This window comes from Saimiri boliviensis, chromosome 19 (assembly GCF_048565385.1).
Source record: "Saimiri boliviensis isolate mSaiBol1 chromosome 19, mSaiBol1.pri, whole genome shotgun sequence".
Lineage (NCBI taxonomy): Eukaryota > Metazoa > Chordata > Mammalia > Primates > Cebidae > Saimiri > Saimiri boliviensis.
This window is the reverse complement of record NC_133467.1, coordinates 35586097-35606925: the sequence shown is the minus strand read 5'-3', so window position 1 is coordinate 35606925 and position 20829 is coordinate 35586097. Positions and strand designations below refer to the sequence as shown.

Genomic DNA, 20829 nt, shown 5'->3' with positions numbered 1-20829 from the left:
GGCGCGGTGGCTCAAGCCTGTAATCCCAGCACTTTGGGAGGCTGAGGCGGGTGGATCACGAGGTCAAGAGATCGAGACCATCCTGGTCAACATGGTGAAACCCCGTCTCTACTAAAAATACAAAAAATTAGCTGGGCATGGTGGCGCGTGCCTGTAATCCCAGCTACTCAGGAGGCTGAGGCAGGAGAATTGCCTGAACCGGCAATTCAGGCGGAGGTTGCGGTGAGCCGAGATCGCGCCATTGCACTCCAGCCTGGGTAACAAGAGCAAAACTCTGTCTCAAAAAAAAAAAAAAAAAAAAAGAGGCAGGGTCTTACCATGTTGCCCAGGCTGCACTTGAACTCTTGCGCTCAAGTGATCATGCCTCAGCCTCCCAAGTAGTTGGGACTATGGGTGCACACCATCACACCCAGCTATTCTCCAGAGTATTCACTGCACAAGCTCTCTCTCTACCTGTTCTTTGTTCCCTCCTCCCTGAATGGGGATACCTACTTATTCTCCAAAACCCATTTCAAATAGATCCTCTTCTGTGAAGCACTCCCCACCCCAGATAAACATTCCTTCCTCTATGAGTCCATACTTGTTATACTACTTATACCTCTATTACACTCCTTATCATGTATTCTAATTACACAGTTGCCAGAATTATACATTCTTTAGGACAAGGATGTATTTCAGCATCCCCAGTGCCTCCCAGTATAGTGTTTATCTTAAATGGTTACTAAATTTCCGGTGGAAAAGGCCCCAGTATAAAGCACCTTCTGGCTGGGCGTGGTGGCTCACGCCTGTAATCCCAGCACTTTGGGAGGCCAAGGTGTGTGGATCACCTGAGGTCAGGAGTTTGAGACCAGCCTGACCAACATGGCAAAACCCCGTCTCTACTAAAAATATAAAAATTAGCCAGGTGTGGTGACACACCCCTGTAATCCCAGCTACTCAGGAGGCTGGGGCACAAGAATCTCTTGAACCCAGGAGGCGGGGATTGGAGTGAGCCTAGATCATGCCACTGCACTCCAGCCTGGCAAGAGAGTAAGACCTTGTTTAAAAAAAATGAACAAATAAATAAAAATAAAGCATCTTCTGCTGCTTTTGTGCAGAAACTGAGTCCCATCCTTCTGAGCTTCTGCTCTTCTCATCTCCCTCCCACTCCCCATCCTACCCAACTTCCTCTTCCCTGCAGTGGACTTCCAGGGAAATCTACCTTCTCCCACAGAGTCTGGTGCCTCCCGAGTGGGATGTGGAGTGGAAAATTTACCGAATATGTCTGGGGGAGTGGCAGGAGATGAGACAGAGGTGGTGTGGGGGCCATGTTGCCAAGGGCTGTAAGTGCAATGCTAAAGGATTTTGAAATTACCCTATAGCCCTTAAGTAGAAACAGATCTTTTAGGTTATAGTCACCTCCATCCTCAATAAGATCACTGGACTAGCATCAAAAGATCTGGCTTTGGTTTGGCAATATCAAAAGCTTTTTCACACATCCGTATGCCCAAACGTAAGCCGGTTCAGAGTAGATGCTCCATGAGTGTTTGTTGTTAAAGGGTTATTCCTAAGTTCTTTTTTTTAATTATTATTTTTATTTTTAAGAAGGAGGTCTCACCATGTTGGTTAGGCTGGTCTTGAACTCCCAACATCAGGTGATCGGCCCGTCTTGGCCTCCAAAGCACTTGGATTACAGGTGTGAGCCACCACCCCTGCCCTCTAAGTTCTTTTTTAGAGACTGTCTAGCTCTGTCACCCAGGTGGCAGTGTAGAGGCACAGCCATAGCTCACTGTAATCTCAAACTCCCAGATTCCAGCGATCCTCCTGCCTTAGCCTCCAGAGTAACATGCCGTATGTACCCTGGCTAACTTCTTCTTCTTTTTTTTTTAAATTTCCTCCTCCTCCTCCTCCTTCCTGGCTAACTTCTTATTCTTATTATTTTGTGTAGAGATAGGTTCTCAAAATGTCACCCAGACTGATCTCTAATTCCTGGCCTCACAAGATCCTCTCAGCTCAGCCTTCCAATAGTCCTAAGTTTTTTGTTTTGGTTTTTTTTTTGAGATGGGGTCTAGCTCTGTTGCCCAGGCTGGAGTGCAGTGGCACGATCTCAGCTCACTGCAACCTCCACCTCCAGGGTTCAAGCAATTCTCCTGCCTCAGCCTCCCGAGTAGCTGGGATTACAGACGCCCACCACCACGGCCAGCTAATTTTTTTCTGCATTTTTTTAGTAGAGACGGGGTTTCACTGTTGGCCAGGCTGGTCTCAAATTCCTTATCTCCTGATCTGCCCGCCTCGGCCTCCCAAAGCGCTGGGATTACAAGTGTGAGCCACCGTGCCCAGTCTCCAGTAGTCCTAAATTCTACGAGCCAATCAACCCAACTGCTCAGCAACTGAGGGATGTTTGAGTGTGCATGGATATGTTTATTTATTTCTGTCCTGCTTTCCCTGCAGTGGCAAACTCTGAAATACTCACCTAATGAAGCATTACACTGCCTTAAAAACATTGCTTACAAAGAGTTTATAACACGGAAAATGTCTTCCGTTGTAAAGGAAAAAAAGCAGCACACAATTGAAATGAGTCATATCACATTGTCTAAAAGCAAGCAAAGAAAATCTCCCCAGCAAAGGCTGGCAGGGCAGGGAGACCAAGGCTAACAGTAGCCGGTGGTTCTCCCCTCCCTTTATCCTCCTGTTTTGTTGGTCAGGCTGGTCTCGAACTCCTGACCTCAGGTAATCCACCCGCCTTGGCCGCCCAAATTGCTGGGATTACAGGCATGAGCCACCACGTCTGGCCCCAACTTTGATTTTTTTTAAAACGGAGTCTCACTCTGTCGTCCAGGCTGGAGTGCAGTGGTGAGATCTCGGCTCAATGTAACCTCCACCTCCAAGGTTCCAGTGACTCTCCTGCCTCAGCCTCCGGAGTAGCTGGGGATCACAGATGCCTGCCATTACAACCATCTAGTTTTTGTCTTTTTCATAGAGAAGGGGTTTTACCATGTTGGCCAGGCTGGTCTCTAACTCCTGACCTCAAGTGATCTACCCACCTGGGCCTCCCAGAGCTTGGATTACAGGCATGAGCCACCGCGCCCAGCATATTTTCCAACTTCTGAAAAATGTGTGCACATTACTAATAAAGTGGAGAAGTGTATACTTTATGTTGCAAAAATGACCTTGAGTAAGTAAGGAGGAGGTTGCTCTCAGTCCAGCTTCTGTTCCTCCCCCTGCTGCCCCACCTCATTGCCCAGAGATGCCCTCTGGGGCTGAGCCAGGTTTTACTTGCCCCAGGGCCTCCAAGCCCTGGCCTTCTCCACCCTAAACCACAGGGCGCTCAACAAAGGATTTGCAATCCAGTAGCTGCACCTGTTTCCAACTAGAAACGCTGCCTCCAGGCAGCCAGGGCCTCCCCAAAGGCCTCAGAGAGTTAACTCTGCCCGCCCCCAGGAATTCCCAGAAAGGACTCACAGAGGAATTTCCCAGACGTGCAGACAGACAGATAGACAGACACTTCAGGCAGCTCTCGACACTAAGCACAGATGTTTGCCTGCGGGTGATGTGCTGGTAGCCGACACAGGCACACAACTTTGCGGTGAGAGGTAGCACAGAGCAACAACGGAGAAAAGACCCACTGGGCAGGCTGGGGCTGGCATGAGGAAAGGGCTGGGAGGGGGCCCCAGAGTGGGTCAGCAGATGAAGTCTGCAGGCGCAGAAGTCCCTACGCTGTCTCTGTCTGAATGGCACAGTGCCTGCAACTCTCCCTAGGCATAGCAGGCGTGGCAGGGCCTCCAGGAGGGGTCAGGGCAGCGTTCCTGTGAGTAGTGTGGCTGCAGTTTGGGCTTGGGCTCTTAGCAAGTTTGTTGTCCTGGTGGCTTGTCAATATCCCCTACTGGCCCGGCGGCTCCCCAGGTAGTGATTTTATCTTAAACCCACCCACCCTTCCTTTCTTGGTACCCATCACAACACCCAGCTCATCACAACACTCAGCGTCTATGGCTGCTCCAGTAGGACTGATGGTTATTAACCCCCGTATGGATAGGGGAGTCGATGGAGGAGTGATGGGATCAAGGCCCGAAGCGAGAATGCTGAGGACAGCGCCAAAACAGGGAAAGAGGGCTCCAGGTCCCGTCGGTGCCCAGAATTTCCCTGCACCTTCTGCACCCGGCTTGCTCCAGACCTAGACGCTGGCGAGAGCTGACGTGGCCCCGCCAGACTGGGCCTAGCGAGCCCGAACCTGCCCGCCCCAAGCAGCTGCAGCGTGGGAACTCCCAGTGGTCAGAGAAAGCAGGGAATCCGGCCCAAAGCTGTCTCTTCCAGGAGGCAACCGGGGCGACCCTCTCTAAAGAGCTACTACCAGCATCCCTCCCCTCTCCCGCCCCTCTGCTGGTTTTTCAGAGCAGTTTTACGTCCAGCATAAGTTAAGTTGCTTCACTGAACAGTGAGTGATCTCACTCACTCCACAGCCATTTACTGACCGTCTACTATACGTGCTAGATGCCACACCAGGCGCTGGCAACAGGATAATAAACAAAACAAAAAACCCTGTCCTTTGACCCTATGGAAAGTGAGAACTGGGATGCAGTACCCTCACCGGGGCCACGTGCGAGGTCGACACCCAGGTGGGGTACTCCTAGGTGAGCAAAAGGCGCGTGAGGTGCCCCGCTGGGACCAGTCGGCTGGTGGACTTCGGCCTGGGCAGGAGGGGCTGGCCGCACCCTGGACTAACGCTTGGCCGGGCACGTCGCCTGGGGCAGGTGCGCCAGGGAGAGGGAGGTGGCGCTGGTCGTGCGCAAAACCGGGCCGTGACTCGGCCACGGGGTTACAGGCCTTGGTGGTCTGTAAGTATTTATCGTAAACGTAGCGAATAGGGCCTCCAGCGGCCTGAGCGCACGTGGGGGTGCAGCAGGGAGCCGGCTGGTCCCTCCCCAGCTCCAGGCTCCTCCCCCGCGGGGATCAGCGCCAGACTTGCCGCGGCGTCCTGGCCCCGCGTAATTACAGGGGCTGTAGCCAGGCCTGGCCGTAAAAGAAGAGGATGAAACGGCCTGGGAAGCCGGGAAGCTGGGCCGGAGCTGGCAGGGGCACCGGGTCCGCGGCTTCCCGCGATGCGCAGCCGCAGGGAAGAGCCGGCTAGGGACGCGCACACACACACCACCAACCCGGCGCGCACACAGCCACACAACCAAACACTGAAAGCACCAAACGCACTGAGACACACAGCATTCTGCTCTCCCGCTCCAGGCTCACTCCCGAGCCTAATCAAACACCTGCCCGCCCTCTCCACCCCAGGAGCTGACACCCGCCCGCCAAGCCCTCTCCAGACGGCAGCAGATCCCGGCCGGGAGAAGAGCCCCGAGAGGCAAATTCCAGCGGGTTTGTTTACACGGCGCGGGGGAGGGGGCCGAGCTGGGTACTGGGGCCCGACTGACTGGGAGCCCTAGCTCAGACTGGGCCAGCCCCAGCTGTGCAGCCTGAGGACTGCGCACAAACAGCCCTCCGTCCCACTCCGCCCCTGCTGCACGCCGGTACGTGTCTCCCCTCCTCTTCACAAGCTGTTCACAAACATTAGCATACGTATGTCAAAGAGTTTCACACGCTTCCACACACGCGGCTGTGATACTACCCACAAATGCCTTCACACTTGCGCGCCATCACACGTATTTCATGTGTGGTTACAGTTCATCACCCTTCATGCCCAGATTCTCACCGTCCATATTCAAGAGCCGGTTCACACGGTGTACGCGTGTGTTGTCTCACACACACGCACACACAGACACACACACACACAGGTCATTAGTGCCCTTTGGCGAATCTAAAACAAGAACGGATCCCTCGCGAGCCCAGGGTCCCGCGTGTGGCTCCTGCGCGCAGGCACTGATGGGATGGACAGAAGCGCCCTTACCCCGGCCGCACACGTTACACACTCGATCACACAGCGTCGCACTTTATTCCCGGCATCCAGGCGATGACACAATCTCCAGAACAAAGACAACATTGACAAACCCAACAAAAACAAACAGCCGCGTGTGTGTGGGGAGGAGCAGACGAGCGCAGAGTCCGGAAAGGGGGTGGGGGAAGAGGAGAGTGTGGGAACGCGGGCGCCCGAGCCTGGGTGTGCGAGGCTCGGAAAGGTGCGGGACACGTCAACAACCTCGCACCCTGCAAGGTCCGCGCGCCACGCAGCAAAGCCGGGTCCCGTACCCTCGCGTTCGCACACACGCACTTGCGAGTTCTCTCCTTCTCCCGCACGCGACTGTGCCCAGGGACAGAGGCCCACCACCCGGACAGGCTCACAAATCTCCACGCAGACCCACAAGTGAGTGAACACACAGCTCTGAGCAGATCTGCCGGGGCAGAGGAGCGCGCCTTGCTCTCTCCTGCACCCCGGGCCTCCATGCCTCTCCTGCCCGCCCCTCCTCCACCTCCCCAGCCCCCAAGCCCCGGGGCAGCCGCGCGCCGGGCGGGGCGAGGGCGGGGCGGGGTGTCGGGCGGCGCCGGCCCAAAAAGGCGGAGTCGCTAGGCTAAGGGGCCAGATCTTTGAGCCCAGCGCTGATTGCGCCTCGGAGAAAGCCAGCGGGAACCCGGACCCCGAGGAGCCCCGCGTCCCCGCCCGGCCTGCCCAGGCCCCGCGCTATGGAGTTCCTCTGGGCCCCTCTCTTGGGTCTCTGCTGCAGTCTGGCCGCTGCTGATCGCCACACCGTCTTCTGGAACAGTTCAAATCCCAAGTAAGCCTCGAGTCTCCCGCTGGCAGCCTGGGCGCCCGGCTGGCACTGCCCTCCCCACCGGGATAGGATAACTGAGCCTAGGGGAGATGACGGAGGTAGGAGGGACGCTGTAGATTTTCCTCTCCTCACTTCTCCCACATAACTGGGAGCACCCCACCCCGGGCCAGGAACCTGCTGGTGTCTGAGGCTTACATCTGCCCTGCCCTTCCTTCTCTTTGACACTCCTATTACTCTGAAGTGAGGGACCCATTCTGGGCAGTTTCTACCTCCAGCATAGACCTGGCCCCTGGCAGCCAGGGCCCTTGTTCCAGGCCCGCCGTCGTGAAAGCCTCGACTTCTCTCCTTGTGTGTCCCTTGGTTATCTGCCCACACTGACAGGTACCTGGTGTGACATCAAGAGTGCACAGAATGCACAAGGTAACCCAGAAGGACCTCTTGGGAGAGACCTGGGCTGTAGGCATTCATATGCATTCATCCTGTATTTAAAGCAAACCTGGAAAGCCCCCACTAGGGGTCTTTTGGGGTGGTGTGAGTGAGGCACATGCTGTGTATGGGTAGGTTGAGGGAATCACCTGTTTATGGGGCTCTCAAGTAGTAAAACTGAAGAGCTGGGGAGAGGGTGACCATGGGAAAGCTTCAGAAGGAACCGAAGGGGTTAAAGGGGTTACAGAAGGCTCTGGGCAGGAAGGAGTTAATTTCTCCTGGGCAGGTTTAGGGCTGTGAGGCAAATGGTACTGGGAGGAAGACTCTGTCGGCCCCTTTGTTCTTGCCCTTGAGTTTTCTGAAGTTATGGGAACAATATTTGTGGGAATACTGGAGAGGGTGGCGGGGGACCGGGGAGGAAGACTGGGTAGCTTGGGACCACAAAAGCCACCCGCGACTTTAGCACCCTCAGCCCTATCGAGCCTGCACCCCACTCCCCTTGAGAAATATGTTGTGCCAGCTTCCTCTGACCCTGTGGCATCGCCTGGTGAGGCAGTCTGTTTTCTGTAGCTTATTGGGGTGGGGGAGAGAACAGCCAGCTGCCAACCCCAGAGGGCAATGCCCTCCTGCCTGTGGGCACCGGGGAGGCCCAGCCAGCCCTCCATCACCCGCTGCCTGCTGCCTGTGCTCTGCCTCCTAGACTCGATGCATCTCGCCCTAGTATGGCAGAGAGCAAAGTCCCTGTTTATGCCCATGCCAGGTGTTGACTGAAGGAGGAGGAGGGGACAGGAAGCCATGAGTAGGGAGGGGGGGACCCTGGCCTTTTCCGTTCCCAAGCTCCCAAGTTTCCTCTCTTTCAGGAAGAAGCCTTTTCCTTACCCACCTCCCCGCCTTCCCTGACGCCGGTGCCCCCCTTTTCTAGATAGGGAGCAACATCAGATGAAGGCTAAGTAGAGCAGACTGTACCCCCAGGAGAGGGGGCTGGTAGGTGACCCTCTGGCCACACACACACACACACACACACACACACACACACACTCTATCATACCCAGGACTAAAGAGACGCCAGCCCAGAGTAGAGTCCCCAGGCTGCCAAGCTGAGCCCAGCGTGGGGCAAATATGAGGCTACAATGAACTGGGTAGGTGTGAGGCTGGCATGGGTGACTCAGGCCAGTGGGCATCAGCCCTGGGATCTCCAGGCCTCAGGCGGGGGCAGCATGCTGAGAAGGGCGCCAGCCTCCCTCATGCTGGAGGGCAGGCCCCTCATTCCAACCCGCCAGCTCCCTTTGTCCGGAGGACAGTGTTGGGGGCAAGTGGGTGCTGTGCCCTGCTGGGGTCCTGGGGGCTGTCCACATTTGACAAGGTAAATTTTCACAGGTTCTCATGAGTGCTGGGGCGGGTAGCAGAGGTGGATGAGGAATGAGTCAGTGCCCGTCACGGGAATGAGGGAAAGACGCCAGGCCCAGAGCTGAAATACCTGTTCCGAAATGGCTTCTATGTTTATCTCTCCAGAGAGGAATTTTAAAAGCCTCTCTCTGCTCCTCTCTCTCTTTTCCCCGGGGTGGGGGAGGGGCCTGGTAAGCCCAGTTTGGACGCTGGCATGCTGCTGCAAAGCCCGGCCTCTCAGGGGTCATGCTGACTGGGCAGTGGGTGCCCACCTCAGAGTCCCCTCCACCTGACGCCTTCCTCGCCCTCCCCTCGGTGGACAGGGCTTTCGCTTCGAAGCAAGTTGGCACTAACTCTGCTGAGTCTCTAGCTGGCAAAGCCTGGGGGAATTAGAGAGACTGGCCAGCTTGGGGGGTGGGGAGAAGCACTTTTCCCCCTACTGGGACCCCACCCAGGCTGGAGCCAGGTGTCTGGAGCTGGTGGGGAGGGGCTGGTGGGCAGTCAGGCTGGAGCCGGCGGGCCAGGGGGAATGAACCAGGAGGGAGCTGGCTCCGCCGTGGAGGAGGGGAGGGGAGAAACCTTCTGAAGCCCAGAGCTCCAGCATCTCATCTGGAGGGAGGTGGAAGTGTGGCTTTTGGAGATAAAGGGTCAGGGGTGTTTTGGGGTGCGCTGAGAAGGGGAAAGGAGACCAGTGCATAACTTGGAGTAGCTAGAAAGGGGGATGTGAGGGGGCTGAATGAATTGATGAGAGGGATTTAACTTAAAGGATTCGGGGCTTGGTATTCATGAAGGGTTAAAGATGGTAAGAAAAAATAAAGGACTAGAGGCATTGTCTGTGGGCCCAGGGAAAAGCGAAGCTGGGAAGTGTTAGATCTACCTTGCGGCGGGGGTGGGAGGGGGGTCCCAGAAACATGAGAGGAGTAAGGAGGGTGAAGACACAGATGTGTTGGGGGCTTGGGGCTAGCATGGCAAAGAGAAGGGATTCCCTGGATCCTGACTGCGGAAGGGACTGGTAGGGTCTCAGGGTGAGGTCCAAGAGCATTTAAAAGGAGCAACTGGTAGAACAGATTTGGGGGACTATTTACAGGTAGAAGAGAATGGTAAGTGAGCTACAGAAACAGGTAGAAGTAAATATCAGGGTCAATATCGGGGGGGGGTTATGGAAAATGCTTTGGTACCTGAGAGCTACTGAGTAGATGCTATTTGAAGGATCAACAGGAGACAGTGATGGTGCGGTGGGGAGGGGAAGGGGATGTTTAGAGATGGCAGAGAGAAATGTAAGGCATCAAGATAAGTATATATTGCGAGTTGAGACTTCGGAAAAGTCTCCTGGGGCCCAGTGTGAAAGGTGAGAGGTCATGTAAACAAACATTCCGAGGCCCAAGGATCTGGCTTGGCTTCTGAATGACCACCGGCTTCTTCCCCCGCGCGTCTCCCCAGGTTCCGGAATGAGGACTACACCATACACGTGCAGCTGAATGACTACGTGGACATCATTTGTCCACACTACGAGGATCACTCTGTGGCAGATGCTGCCATGGAGCGCTACATCCTGTACCTGGTGGAGCGTGAGGAGTACCAGCTGTGCCAGCCCCACTCCAAGGACCAGGTCCGCTGGCAGTGCAACCGGCCCAATGCCAAGCATGGCCCGGAGAAGCTGTCTGAGAAGTTCCAGCGCTTCACACCTTTCACCCTGGGCAAGGAGTTCAAAGAAGGACACAGCTACTACTACATCTGTGAGTGCCCATGAGGGGACAGTGTGTTCTTTCTGCCACCACACACACACTTGGGTACATGCTTGGTGCAGAGTCCAGCAGCAGAGAACCATTTCAATTCTATTGAAATAGAATTCCGGGCCGGGCGCGGTGGCTCAAGCCTGTAATCCCAGCACTTTGGGAGGCCGAGGCGGGTGGATCATGAGGTCAAGAGATCGAGACCATCCTGGTCAACATGGTGAAACCCCGTCTCTACTAAAAATACAAAAAAAAATTAGCTGGGCATGGTGGCGTGTGCCTGTAATCCCAGCTACTCAGGAGGCTAAGGCAGGAGAATTGCCTGAACCCAGAAGGCGGAGGTTGCGGTGAGCCGAGATCGCGCCATTGCACTCCAGCCTGGGTAACAAGAGTGAAACTCCGCCTCAGAAAAAAAAAAGAAATAGAATTCCAATCCTGAATTCTATTTTCATTCATCCACATCACAGATGTGAGTGAGCTTCTACTGTGTGCTGGGCACTCTGCTTGGCATGTGGGCACAGAGATACAGAGAACACTACAGAGCCCCTGTCCTCAAGGAAGCTGGGAAGAAACACACCTTTAGGGTCTGATTTAACAGACCCTTAAAGCAGTGTGCTACAGTATACGTGAGCACAGGGGCCTTGGGAAAATGACCTGGGCACCTGCCAGGCTATGGGGCTCAGAAACGGCTCAGTGGGGAAGATGATCCTAGAGCTTAGGACAAGCAGAGGGGCTGGGCCGGCATGACGGCACACGTACAAAGGAAGCATGACATCTTCAGGGAACTTCCTATGGCTCAGCCTGGCTGAAGTAGGAGGGACATAGGAAGTGAGGAGAGGTGAACAGGACAGACCATGGGGGACCTAAAAGGTGGTAAGGAGTTTGGACGTTAACCTGAGGGCTCTCATCACTGATGGGTCTTGTTTTATTTTTTGTGATAGAGTTTCCCTCTTGTTGTCCAGCCTGGAGTACAATGGTGGGATCTCTGGTCACTGCAACTTCCGCCTCCTGGATTCAAGCGATTCTCCTCCCTCAGCCTCCCAAGTAGCCGGGATTACAGGCACCCGCCACCATGCCCAGCTAATTTTGTATTTTTAGTAGAGACGGGATTTCACCACCTTGATCAGGCTGGTCTCGAACTCCTGACCTCAAGTGATCCACCCACCTTGGCCTCCCAAAGTGCTAGGATTACAAGTTCACATGAGCCACCACACCCAGCCTGATGGATTTTAAAAGTTAGGAGATCACCCGTCACTTTGGGTGGCCAAGGTCTCCTGAGGTTCAAGACCAGCCTGGCCAATGTGGCAAAACCTTGACTCTCCTTAAAAAATAGAAATATGAGCTGGTTGTGGTGGCGCACACCTGTAATCCCAGCTATTTGAGAGGCTGAGGCAGAAGGATCACTTGAACGCAGGACACGTGAGGTTGCAGTGAGCTGAGATCACGCTACTACATTCCAGCCTGGGTGACAGAGCAAGACTCCGTCTCAAAAAAAAAAAAAAGTTACGAGATCAGCTTTGTATAAAATGGATCTAGGACTCTTGTCAGTGGGGCCTAGGCAGGAATAGCGTTGTTTTGTTTTGTTGTGAGACAGAGTCTCACTCTGTCACCCAGGCTGGAGTGCAGTGGTGTGATCTCGGCTCATTGCAACATCCACCTCCCAGGTTCAAGCCATTCTTCTGCCTCAGGCTCCCAAGTAGCTGGAACACACCGCCACGCCTGGCTAATTTTTGTACTTTTAGTAGAAACGGGATTTCACCATATTGGCTAGGCTGGTCTTGAACTCCTGACTTCATGCTGTGTGTCTGCCCTGATTTCTACAACTGGAGTTTTTTCATACAATGTTCTTTGTATCAAAATAAAGCAATGTGGTTTTTTTCCCACATTGGCCTCCCAAAGTGCTGGGATTACAGGCGTAAGCCACCGTACCCAGCCTAGGAGTAGTATTAAATGGCCCAGGCAAGAGGAACATATGGTGAAGCCCTCACACTTCAGACTCGAAGGAGTGAAGGATGAAATGTGGGCAGGGACAGTGTCTATGTTCTTATGTCACCACTGCCAAACCTGAGGGTTGTTTCCAAAGAATGGCAGGCAGGTTGGGCTGAACTATGGGCAGGAAGTTAGCAAAAACTAAGGAGGGTAAGAATCAAGGTTAGAGGGAAGAGAAGAATGAAAATGAGTTGGGATCTGAGAAAGCAGGGTGAGGGGCATTCGGACTTACATTTTCTTCCAGCGAAGGTTTCTTCTGTAACCCACTGTGGGCTTATCTTGCAGCCAAACCTGTCCACCAGCAGGAAGACCGCTGCTTGAGGTTGAAGGTGACTGTCAATGGCAAAATCAGTGAGTGTCAGGGCCCTGTGGGCCTCCTTCCTCTATCTCTATGCTGGGTGCAGTCTAGTGATCTGGGATGGTATAGAAGTCTTGCAGCCCAGCCGCTCGCACTCACAGCCCTCTGCCTCTTTGATACAATTCCTGATCTATTACCACTCTTGTCTTTCAGCTCACAGTCCTGAAGCCCATGACAATCCACAGGAGAAGAAACTTGCAGCAGGTGAGTAGCTGGAGCAAATTGGGCCTGGGGCACAGGAAGGGGTCTGCTTGAAGAGATTGGCTCCTTTAGCAGGCAGAGGCTGAGGGAACCCTGTTGGGCTGAGGGCTAGTGTAAATAGTGGGGCCATTCACATTGGGGGCCTTTGCCCTCTTGCCTTGCAGATGACCCAGAGGTGCGGGTTCTACATAGTATCGGTCACAGTGCTGCCCCACGCCTCTTCCCACTTGCCTGGACTGTGCTGCTCCTGCCACTTCTGCTGCTGCAAACCCCATGATGAAGGTGTATGCCACACGTGGCCTTAAGGATTGGAACTGGGCTGAAGAGAGGGACAGGCGCTCCAAACCTGTCCTGGGGCCACTTTCAAAGCCCCCAGCCCTGGGAACCACTCCCACCACATGCACAAGCTGTCACCCAGCAGCCTCAAAACGGGTCAGTATTAAGGGTTTCAACTGGAAGGAGGTCGACCAGCCCGGCAGTGCCATCCCCACCTTCACCTCGGATGGATGGAGAAAGAAGTGGAGACGGTCCTTTCCCACCATTCCTGCCTTTAAGCCAAAGAAACAAGCTGTGTAGACATGGTCCCTTAAGGCACAGTGGGAGCTGAGCTGGAAGGGGCCACATGGATGGGCAAAGCTTGGCAAAGATGCCCCCTCCAGGAGAGAGTCAGGATGCCCGGATGAACTGACTGAAGGAAAACAAGAAAGTTTCCTGCTTGGGAGCCAGGTACAGGAGAGGCAGCATGCTTGGGCTGACCCAGCATCTCCCAGCCAAGACCTCATCTGTGGAGCAGCCACAGTGAGGTTTGTAGCCAGGTACTGCATTCTCTCTCATCCTGGGGCAGCACTCCCCAGAGCTGTGCCAGCAGGGGGGCTGTGCCAACCTGTTCTTAGAGTGTAGCTGTAAGGGCAGTGCCCATGTGTACAGTCTGCCTAGAGTGTAGCCTAAAGGGCAGGGCCCACATGTACAGTATCTGTATATAAGTTGCTGTGTGTCTGTCCCGATTTCTACAACTGGAGTTTTTTTATACAATGTTCTTTGTCTCAAAATAAAGCAATGTGTTTTTTCCGGACATGCTTTTCTGCCACTTCATATTAAGGTTTATGACCATTGAGTCCCTGCTAAGTACTGGGCTCTGTGCTACAATAGTAGCAACTGGGTTTGAATTTCTTTCTCTCCCAAGAATGCATGCCCCTCACCAGGCTAAAAGAGTGGGGTGTTTCCTCCTCTGAGGGTTGTCCAAGGCCAGAGTGCTCCTGACAGCAGTCTCTCGGGTTCTGAGCTGCACTCCACTCTGGAAGTTCTTCCTGTCCAACCTCTACCCCACTCCCACCCCCTCACCGCAGGGCTTTGGCATACCACGGTTCAGGTACTCATGCTGTTCGGGTGAGTCAGGGAAACTGGGAACGCCAGCTGAGGCATGCGGCCCCGCCTCACAGCCACACCAGCAGAGACGTGTGGGAGGCTGGGAGGGAAAGTTGCCAGCAGCAAGTGGGTTGGACCGAGGGGGTCAGTGAGAGAGGCGTCAGTGGATTGGTCACGTCATATAAAGTTGACCTGACCTTGTAGCCCGAGAGGAAGGGCAAAAGAGGAAGGCTTGGTGATTCTCGGCAATGTCTGTTATTTTGAGAAAAGGCTTCGGCAGCAAACTTCAGAAAAAAACCTCCCAAACCCTGGGCAACTGGGGTTGTGCTGTGGAGCTCTGGATGGAAAGCGTGCTGAAGTCTGGTTGAATCTAGCAAGCTTTTGTTTGGAGGTCCACCGCCGAAGCCGCACAGGCCTGTGGGAACACCAGCGTTGAGACTGCGGTCTAGATGATCCAAAGGGTAGGCACAGTGTGAGGAGCGGCAGGCATCGGGGACACATCCGCGGAGCCCTAGGAAGGGGACCAACAGGGACCTGGAAGAGGGCTGGACCAGGGTACTGGGCAGGCGCTCCGAGGGGGAGGGCGCGAGTTCCGGTTCGGTGGCGGAGGGGGCGGGGCTTAGCGCAGTTTCCGGAGGGACGGCCCGAGCGCGCGGGGGCGGAGCTGAGTGCGCGGGGCGGGGCTCCGGCGCCGCAGGTCTAGGTCGCCGTAGGTCCCGGCCACCGCAGGCTGGCGGCCGGCGCTTGGCGCGGGATCTGACTCTGGTCGTGATGGAGGCGGGCGGCTTGCTCGACTCGTTCATTTACGGAGCATGCGTGGTCTTCACCCTCGGCATGTTCTCCGCCGGCCTGTGAGAGCGCGGCGGGACTGGGCTGGGGAGGACTAGGAAGTCAGGAAAGGAGAGAGAGAGGGCAGAGACGTGGCCACAGCACCTGGCTCGTCTGGAACCCGGGATCAAAGTGGGATCGGGTCGAGGGGACCAGGGTACAAGGGCGAGGCTGATCATTAGGCCTGAGGGAGAAGGCAGGATAGCTGGGAGGGCGGGGTCTGCGGTGGTCCGGGAAGGATGACAGGCATTGGGCATCCCCACCAAACAGTTTGCTTCTCCCTTCCCACGCTTCACCCCTCTCTTCGGGGCCCCATTACAGCTCAGACCTCAGGCACATGCGAATGACCCGGAGTGTGGACAACGTCCAGTTCCTGCCCTTTCTCACCACGGAAGTCAAGTGAGGGAGCGACGGCTGCGGCGGTGGGAAAGGCTATCGGAGGGAGGTGGGAGCGGGGTAGGAGCATGAGTGAAAGAGCCCCTTTGGGTCCTCCTCTCACAGTGACCCCTTTGAGCCATGTCCCTCTCCACCCTGCAGCAACCTGGGCTGGCTGAGTTATGGGACCTTGAAGGGAGACGGAATCCTGATCGGCGTCAACGCAGTGGGTGCTGCACTTCAGACCCTGTATATCTTGGCGTATCTGCATTACTGCCCTCGGAAGGTAGAGGCCCTACCTTGGACCCACCTCTCTGCTGCACGCTCTGCCTTGCTGGCAGAGTAAACACTACTTCCTAGAAGACTAACAGGTGGCACTGCCACTCTTTCCAGGAAGGCCCCTCCAGCCTTGCAGGTCTCCTTCCTCTATGAAGCCAGCCTTCTGAGATTCACACATTGCCCCCATTTAGGCAAGGCTGGTAGCTGTATCTAGCCTGAGATGGTTATGCTGCCAGCGGGCTAGGGGGAAAGGGCTTTTGTCTCTGATATTTTTTTCAGAGCCAGGGCCTGTGGGTGAGAATGAGATGACTAGCTCTGCTTCCCTGCTCAATCACACAAGCATTTATTAAGCTCCTACTGTGTGTGCCAAGCACACAGAAAGAAACACATCTTTCCCTGTCCTAGAAGTCTCCGGTGTTGTGGGTGTAGAAGACTTTCCTATCAAGTTGCTGGTTGGAAAGATGCTGTGACAGTGCAGTGCTGGAGGCCTAAACAGTTTGGCTTCCCCATTGGAGCATGGGAAAAGGCAGGATGAATTAATTCTAGCAGGGAGGTCCAAGTGCACACCTGGAAGTAAGGCTACTCTCTCCCCTGCAGCGTGTTGTGCTCCTTCAGACTGCGACCCTGCTAGGGGTCCTTCTCCTGGGTTATGGCTACTTTTGGCTCCTGGTACCCGACCCTGAGGGCCGGCTCCAGCAGCTGGGCCTCTTCTGCAGTGTCTTCACCATCAGCATGTACCTCTCACCACTGGCTGACTTGGTGAGTGGGGATGTCCAAGGAGGTGGAAGAGGTAAGAGTCAGGCTCTTGAGGCCGGGCGCGGTGGCTCAAGCCTGTAATCCCAGCACTTTGGGAGGCCGAGGTGGGTGGATCACGAGGTCGAGATCGAGACCATCCTGGTCAGCATGGTGAAACCCCGTCTCTACTAAAAATACAAAAAAATTAGCTGGGCATGGTGGCGCGTGCCTGTAATCCCAGCTACTCAGGAGGCTGAGGCAGGAGAATTGCCTGAACCCAGGAGGCGGAGGTTGCGGTGAGCCGAGATCGCGCCATTGCACTCCAGCCTGGGTAACAAGAGCGAAACTCTGTCTCAAAAAAAAAAAAAAAAGTCAGGCTCTTATAGCCAAATACTCTGCCTTACAGTCCAGAGGAAGGGGAGATCCAAACCCCGGAGGGAGACAAGGCAGTAGAGGTGGGTGAGTGGGAGGCAGGAAGGTGGTGACAGATCAGGGAGGGTATCTGACCTTTTTCCAGAGAAAATTCTTAGGCAAGTGAAAGCTCTACTATGTGCTTGGCCCAGGAGAGTCTTTCATTCTTTCCCACAGGCTAAGGTCATTCAGACTAAATCAACCCAATGTCTCTCCTACCCACTCACCATTGCTACCCTTCTCACCTCTGCCTCCTGGTGCCTCTATGGGTTTCAGCTCAGAGATCCCTACATCATGGTAAGCAGAACAGGGATGGGGTGACAGGTATGCAAGGTGGAAAACTGGCTCCTCTCCTCATAGCAGTTCTTGTGATTTCAGGTGTCCAACTTTCCAGGAATCGTCACCAGCTTTATCCGCTTCTGGCTTTTCTGGAAGTACCCTCAGGAGCAAGACAGGAACTATCGGCTCCTGCAAACCTGAGGCTGCTCACCTGACCACTGGGCACCTTAGTGCCAACCTGAACCAAAGAGAGCTTCTTGTTTCAGCTGGGCCTGCTGTCCAGCTTCCCAGGTGCAATGGGTTGTGGGAACAAGAGATGACTTTGAGGATAAAGGGACCAAAGAAAGAACTTTACTTAAGTGATTGGTTGGGGCCTAGGAGATGAAATCACTTTTATTTTTTAGAGAGATTATTTTTTTTAATTTTGGAGGTTGGGGTGATATGTTTAGAATATGCCTTAAAATAAAGTGTTCCCCACCCCTGCCCATGATGGTTCATTCTCTACTCATGATTCTAAACCTGCCTGGTTTGGTGACGGGTGGATCCAGTTATTCTCAGGTTGGTAGGGTGGGCCCTGAAAAGGTATCTCAAAGAACCAAAAAGTTGGAAGGACCCAGGAAGGCCTTAGAAAGAACAAAAGTCGGATGTTATAAAGAATGGCAACCTTCAAGAAAGTACTTCTGGCTGGATAAGGTGGCTTATATCTGTAATCACAGCACTTGAGGAGGCCTGGGTGGGAGGATCACTTGAACCCAGGAGTTCAGGAAGAGCCTGAGCAACACAGTGAGACCCTGTCTCTACAAAAAATTAAACATTAGCCTGGTGGCACATGCCTGTAGTCCCAGGTACTCTGGAGGCTGAGGTAGAGGTTGGTTTGAGCCCGGGAAGGTGAGGCTGCAGTTGATTGCACCACTGCACTCCAGCCTGGGCAAGAGTGAGATCCTGTCTCAAAAATAAATAAATAAAATAAAATAAAGCAGAAGTACTTCCTACAGGGTTCAAAGGACCAGGACAGTGAAATGTAATTTCCATCCTGAGAGATCTTGAGAAGGGGTCTTTACCTCCTTGGGAGCAAAAATGGGAACACCAGCAAGATGCAAAGATAAAGGCTGAGATGGCCTCAGGAAGGTGGTTCTTTCACATTCACTTCTCGACCTAACGTTAGTACACAGAATCCCCAATACCCATTTTCCATAATCAGACTAAACGAAGTTAGAAAATAAACTGGCTCTTTAATGGGGAATGGGAGGAAGGGCTGTCCGGGCAGGAATGGGGTTAGGCTGTCAGAAGCGCAGCCCCATGCGGGCTAAGTCGGCTCGGGCCTCCTGTATCTGGCTCTGCAGCTCGCGTGCAGCATCCTCGCAGTCATGAAAAGTGGCCACACGATAGCCTACAGTGCCCAGGGCATAGCAGCCGGCGGACACCAGCAAGTAGGCTGGCAGTGGCCACAAGACTTCCTGGCAGGACAAGGGCAGCTCCAGGCCCAAGGCTCCCGTGGTCAGGGCCGCCCAGGTGGAGCCCAGGATCGCCAGTCCCCAAAGCCACTGCGCTAATTTCGTCATGATCACTGCGAGAAAAGAAAGCAAAGCTCCCCTGAGGAGCAGAAAGGAAAAGCGGACCAAATTCAGCCGACGCCCGCCCACCAGAGGGAGCATTTAAACCAGCCCTAGCCAGAGGGGAATCCGATCCCAGCGGTTCGAACTTGAGTGTCCGCAAAAGGTGGAAGGGTTCCTTCCATCTTGCTAACCCCTCTACATTTGAGACCCATTCCCCAGCTCTCGCTCTCTCCATTCAGTCTGAAATCCACACTTACCTCTTGGCCCAGCGTCTCCGCTTCCCCGCCGGCCCGGATGTCTGCGTCCGGAAGTCCTCCCTGGCTCACGTTCTGCTTCCGCGCAGCTTTCTGGGAGTTGTAGTTCACATGGCAGCGCCCGGCGTACTCGTGGCCACCGCCTCAGTCTAGGCGGGGTCCAGCAGGCTGTGCTCCGCAAACGTCGAGCTGGGCGAGCCCTCGGCGCTGCTTCCCAACCTAGGGCTACGCTGTAAGCTGGCGTGGGGCTTGAGGACATCCTTAAATGTTGCAACACCATGGGAATATAATACAGTTCCCCTTAAACTCAGTTCTCCAGCACTGAAATCTTCATTCACCTGTTCATTCATTCGAACATTCTTTCTCTTTTTTTTCCTTTCCGTTCTTGACAGGGTCTCTCTATAGTGCCTAGGCTAGACAGAACTTTTTTTTTTTTTTTTTTTTTTTTTTTTTTTTTTTTTTTGAGATGGAGTCTCACTCTGTTGCCCAGGCTGGAGTGCAGTGGCACGATCTCAGCTCACTGCAACCTCGGTAGCTGGGATAACAGGCACGCGCCACCACACCCAGCTAATTTTTGTATTTTTAGTGGAGACGAGGATTTCACTATGTTGGCCAGGATGGTCTCGAACTCCTGACCTCAAGTGATCTGCCCACCTCAGCCTCCCAAAGTGTTGGGATTACAGGCGTGAGTCACTGCACCCAGCCAGAACATTTCTCGATTACCATGAAGGACTGTAGAGATATAGAAATGTCAAGAGATTCAACCCCTCCTTGGGTGGAGGGGGAAAGCAGGAGTCAGGGAAGCAGTTGCATTGACAACTAACCATGAAGGCTTGAAATTATTGTTAGAACAGAGGTAGTCATATTTTTACAAGGACAACCACCAATATAACTTGGAGCCAGAGGAAGAAGGGCTCCAGGAGGCTGTGAGAAAAGGAAAGAAGGAAGAAAGGAGAAAGAGAGAGAAAGAAAGAAAGAGAGAGAGAGAGAAAGAAAGAAGAAAGAAAAAGAAAGAAAGGGAAGCACCGGGCGCGGTGGCTCAAGCCTGTAATCCCAGCACTTTGGGAGGCCGAGGCAGGTGGATCACAAGGTCAAGAGATCAAGACCATCCTGGTCAACATAGTGAAACCCCGTCTCTACTAAAAATACAAAAAATTAGCTGGGCATGGTGGCGCGTGTCTGTAATCCCAGCTACTCAGGAGGCTGAGGCAGGAGAATTGCCTGAGCCCAGGAGGCGGAGGTTGCAGTGAGCCAAGATCGCACCATTGCACTCCAGCCTGGGTAACAAGAGCGAAACTCTGTCTCAAAAAAAAAAAAAGAAAGGGAAAGAAAGAACCAGAAGAATTAGGTATTAGGGTATCTGGCTGAAGAAATTTCTAAGCAGCAAAGCATTCAAGAGGTGTCTTGGGTTCTGTTAAAGGCATTCATTTTATAAGGGAAGCAGAGCATAAAAGTTTGGAAAATTCGCAGCCTGACTATGCAATAGAAAAGAAAAACCCGGGCCAGGCGCGGTGGCTCAAGCCTGTAATTCCAGCACTTTGGGAGGCCGAGGCGGGTGGATCACGAGGTCAAGAGATTGAGACCATCCCGGTCAAGATGGTGAAACCCCGTCTCTACTAAAAATACAAGAAATTAGCTGGGCATGGTGGCGCGTGCCTGTAATCCCAGCTACTCAGGAGGCTGAGGCAGGAGAATTGCCTGAACCCAGGAGGCGGAGGTTGCAGTGAGCCGAGATCGCACCGCACCATTGCACTCCAGCCTGGGTAACAAGAGCGAAACTCCGTCTCAAAAAAAAAAAGAAAAAAGAAAAGAAAAAACCCATTTTCTGGGGAAAAATTCAACACAGCTGCAGAAATTTGCATAAGTAGTAAGGAGCCTAATGCTAATCCCCAAGACCATGGAGAAAATGTCTCCAAGACAGGTCAGAGACTCATGGCAGCCCCTCCCATCATAGTCCCAGAG

General features: G+C 53.9%; 3 protein-coding genes across 5 annotated transcripts; 2 read left to right on the top strand and 1 right to left on the bottom strand.

The window, feature by feature from the left end:
* The first annotated feature begins 6473 nt into the window (after nucleotides 1–6473).
* On the top strand, nucleotides 6474–13857 carry EFNA1 (ephrin A1). The gene is made up of 5 exons (XM_003937774.4): nucleotides 6474–6695; nucleotides 9945–10240; nucleotides 12512–12577; nucleotides 12738–12788; nucleotides 12950–13857. The coding sequence occupies exons 1-5, from the start codon at nucleotides 6604–6606 to the stop codon at nucleotides 13060–13062; spliced, it is 618 nt and encodes a 205-aa protein (XP_003937823.1). The 5' UTR covers nucleotides 6474–6603; the 3' UTR covers nucleotides 13063–13857.
* Nucleotides 13858–13955: 98 nt separating this feature from the next.
* Nucleotides 13956–17561, top strand: SLC50A1 (solute carrier family 50 member 1). 3 transcript variants are annotated; one of them, XM_010348385.3, is made up of 6 exons: nucleotides 13956–14611; nucleotides 15300–15377; nucleotides 15516–15639; nucleotides 16230–16391; nucleotides 16956–17075; nucleotides 17157–17561. In XM_010348385.3, the coding sequence occupies exons 2-6, from the start codon at nucleotides 15316–15318 to the stop codon at nucleotides 17256–17258; spliced, it is 570 nt and encodes a 189-aa protein (XP_010346687.1). In that variant the 5' UTR covers nucleotides 13956–14611; nucleotides 15300–15315; the 3' UTR covers nucleotides 17259–17561. The 3 variants fall into 3 exon arrangements, with proteins under 3 accessions (XP_010346687.1, XP_010346688.1, XP_003937830.1); XM_010348386.3 differs by lacking the exon at nucleotides 13956–14611 and adding an exon at nucleotides 14783–15001 and having other exon boundaries at nucleotides 15300–15397; XM_003937781.4 differs by lacking the exon at nucleotides 13956–14611 and adding an exon at nucleotides 14785–15001.
* Nucleotides 17562–18269: 708 nt separating this feature from the next.
* DPM3 (dolichyl-phosphate mannosyltransferase subunit 3, regulatory) lies at nucleotides 18270–18955 on the bottom strand. The gene is made up of 2 exons (XM_003937784.3): nucleotides 18871–18955; nucleotides 18270–18624 (listed from the first exon to the last, which is right to left on the bottom strand). The coding sequence occupies exon 2, from the start codon at nucleotides 18617–18619 to the stop codon at nucleotides 18341–18343; it is 279 nt and encodes a 92-aa protein (XP_003937833.1). The 5' UTR covers nucleotides 18620–18624; nucleotides 18871–18955; the 3' UTR covers nucleotides 18270–18340.
* Between the last annotated feature and the right edge of the window lie 1874 nt (nucleotides 18956–20829).

What these genes read in the sequence shown, in the direction of transcription:
- EFNA1 (XM_003937774.4), top strand. Translation starts at nt 6,604, where the DNA reads ATGGAGTTCCTCTGGGCCCCTCTCTTGGGTCTCTGCTGCAGTCTGGCC. An exon ending in ACACAGCTACTACTACATCT is followed by an intron (nt 10,241 to 12,511) that starts GTGAGTGCCCAT and finishes CTTATCTTGCAG; the next exon opens with CCAAACCTGTCCACCAGCAG. An exon ending in GGAGAAGAAACTTGCAGCAG is followed by an intron (nt 12,789 to 12,949) that starts GTGAGTAGCTGG and finishes CTTGCCTTGCAG; the next exon opens with ATGACCCAGAGGTGCGGGTT.
- SLC50A1 (XM_003937781.4), top strand. Translation starts at nt 14,922, where the DNA reads ATGGAGGCGGGCGGCTTGCTCGACTCGTTCATTTACGGAGCATGCGTG. An exon ending in TTTCTCACCACGGAAGTCAA is followed by an intron (nt 15,378 to 15,515) that starts GTGAGGGAGCGA and finishes TCCACCCTGCAG; the next exon opens with CAACCTGGGCTGGCTGAGTT. An exon ending in TGCATTACTGCCCTCGGAAG is followed by an intron (nt 15,640 to 16,229) that starts GTAGAGGCCCTA and finishes TCTCCCCTGCAG; the next exon opens with CGTGTTGTGCTCCTTCAGAC.
- DPM3 (XM_003937784.3), bottom strand. Translation starts at nt 18,619, where the DNA reads ATGACGAAATTAGCGCAGTGGCTTTGGGGACTGGCGATCCTGGGCTCC.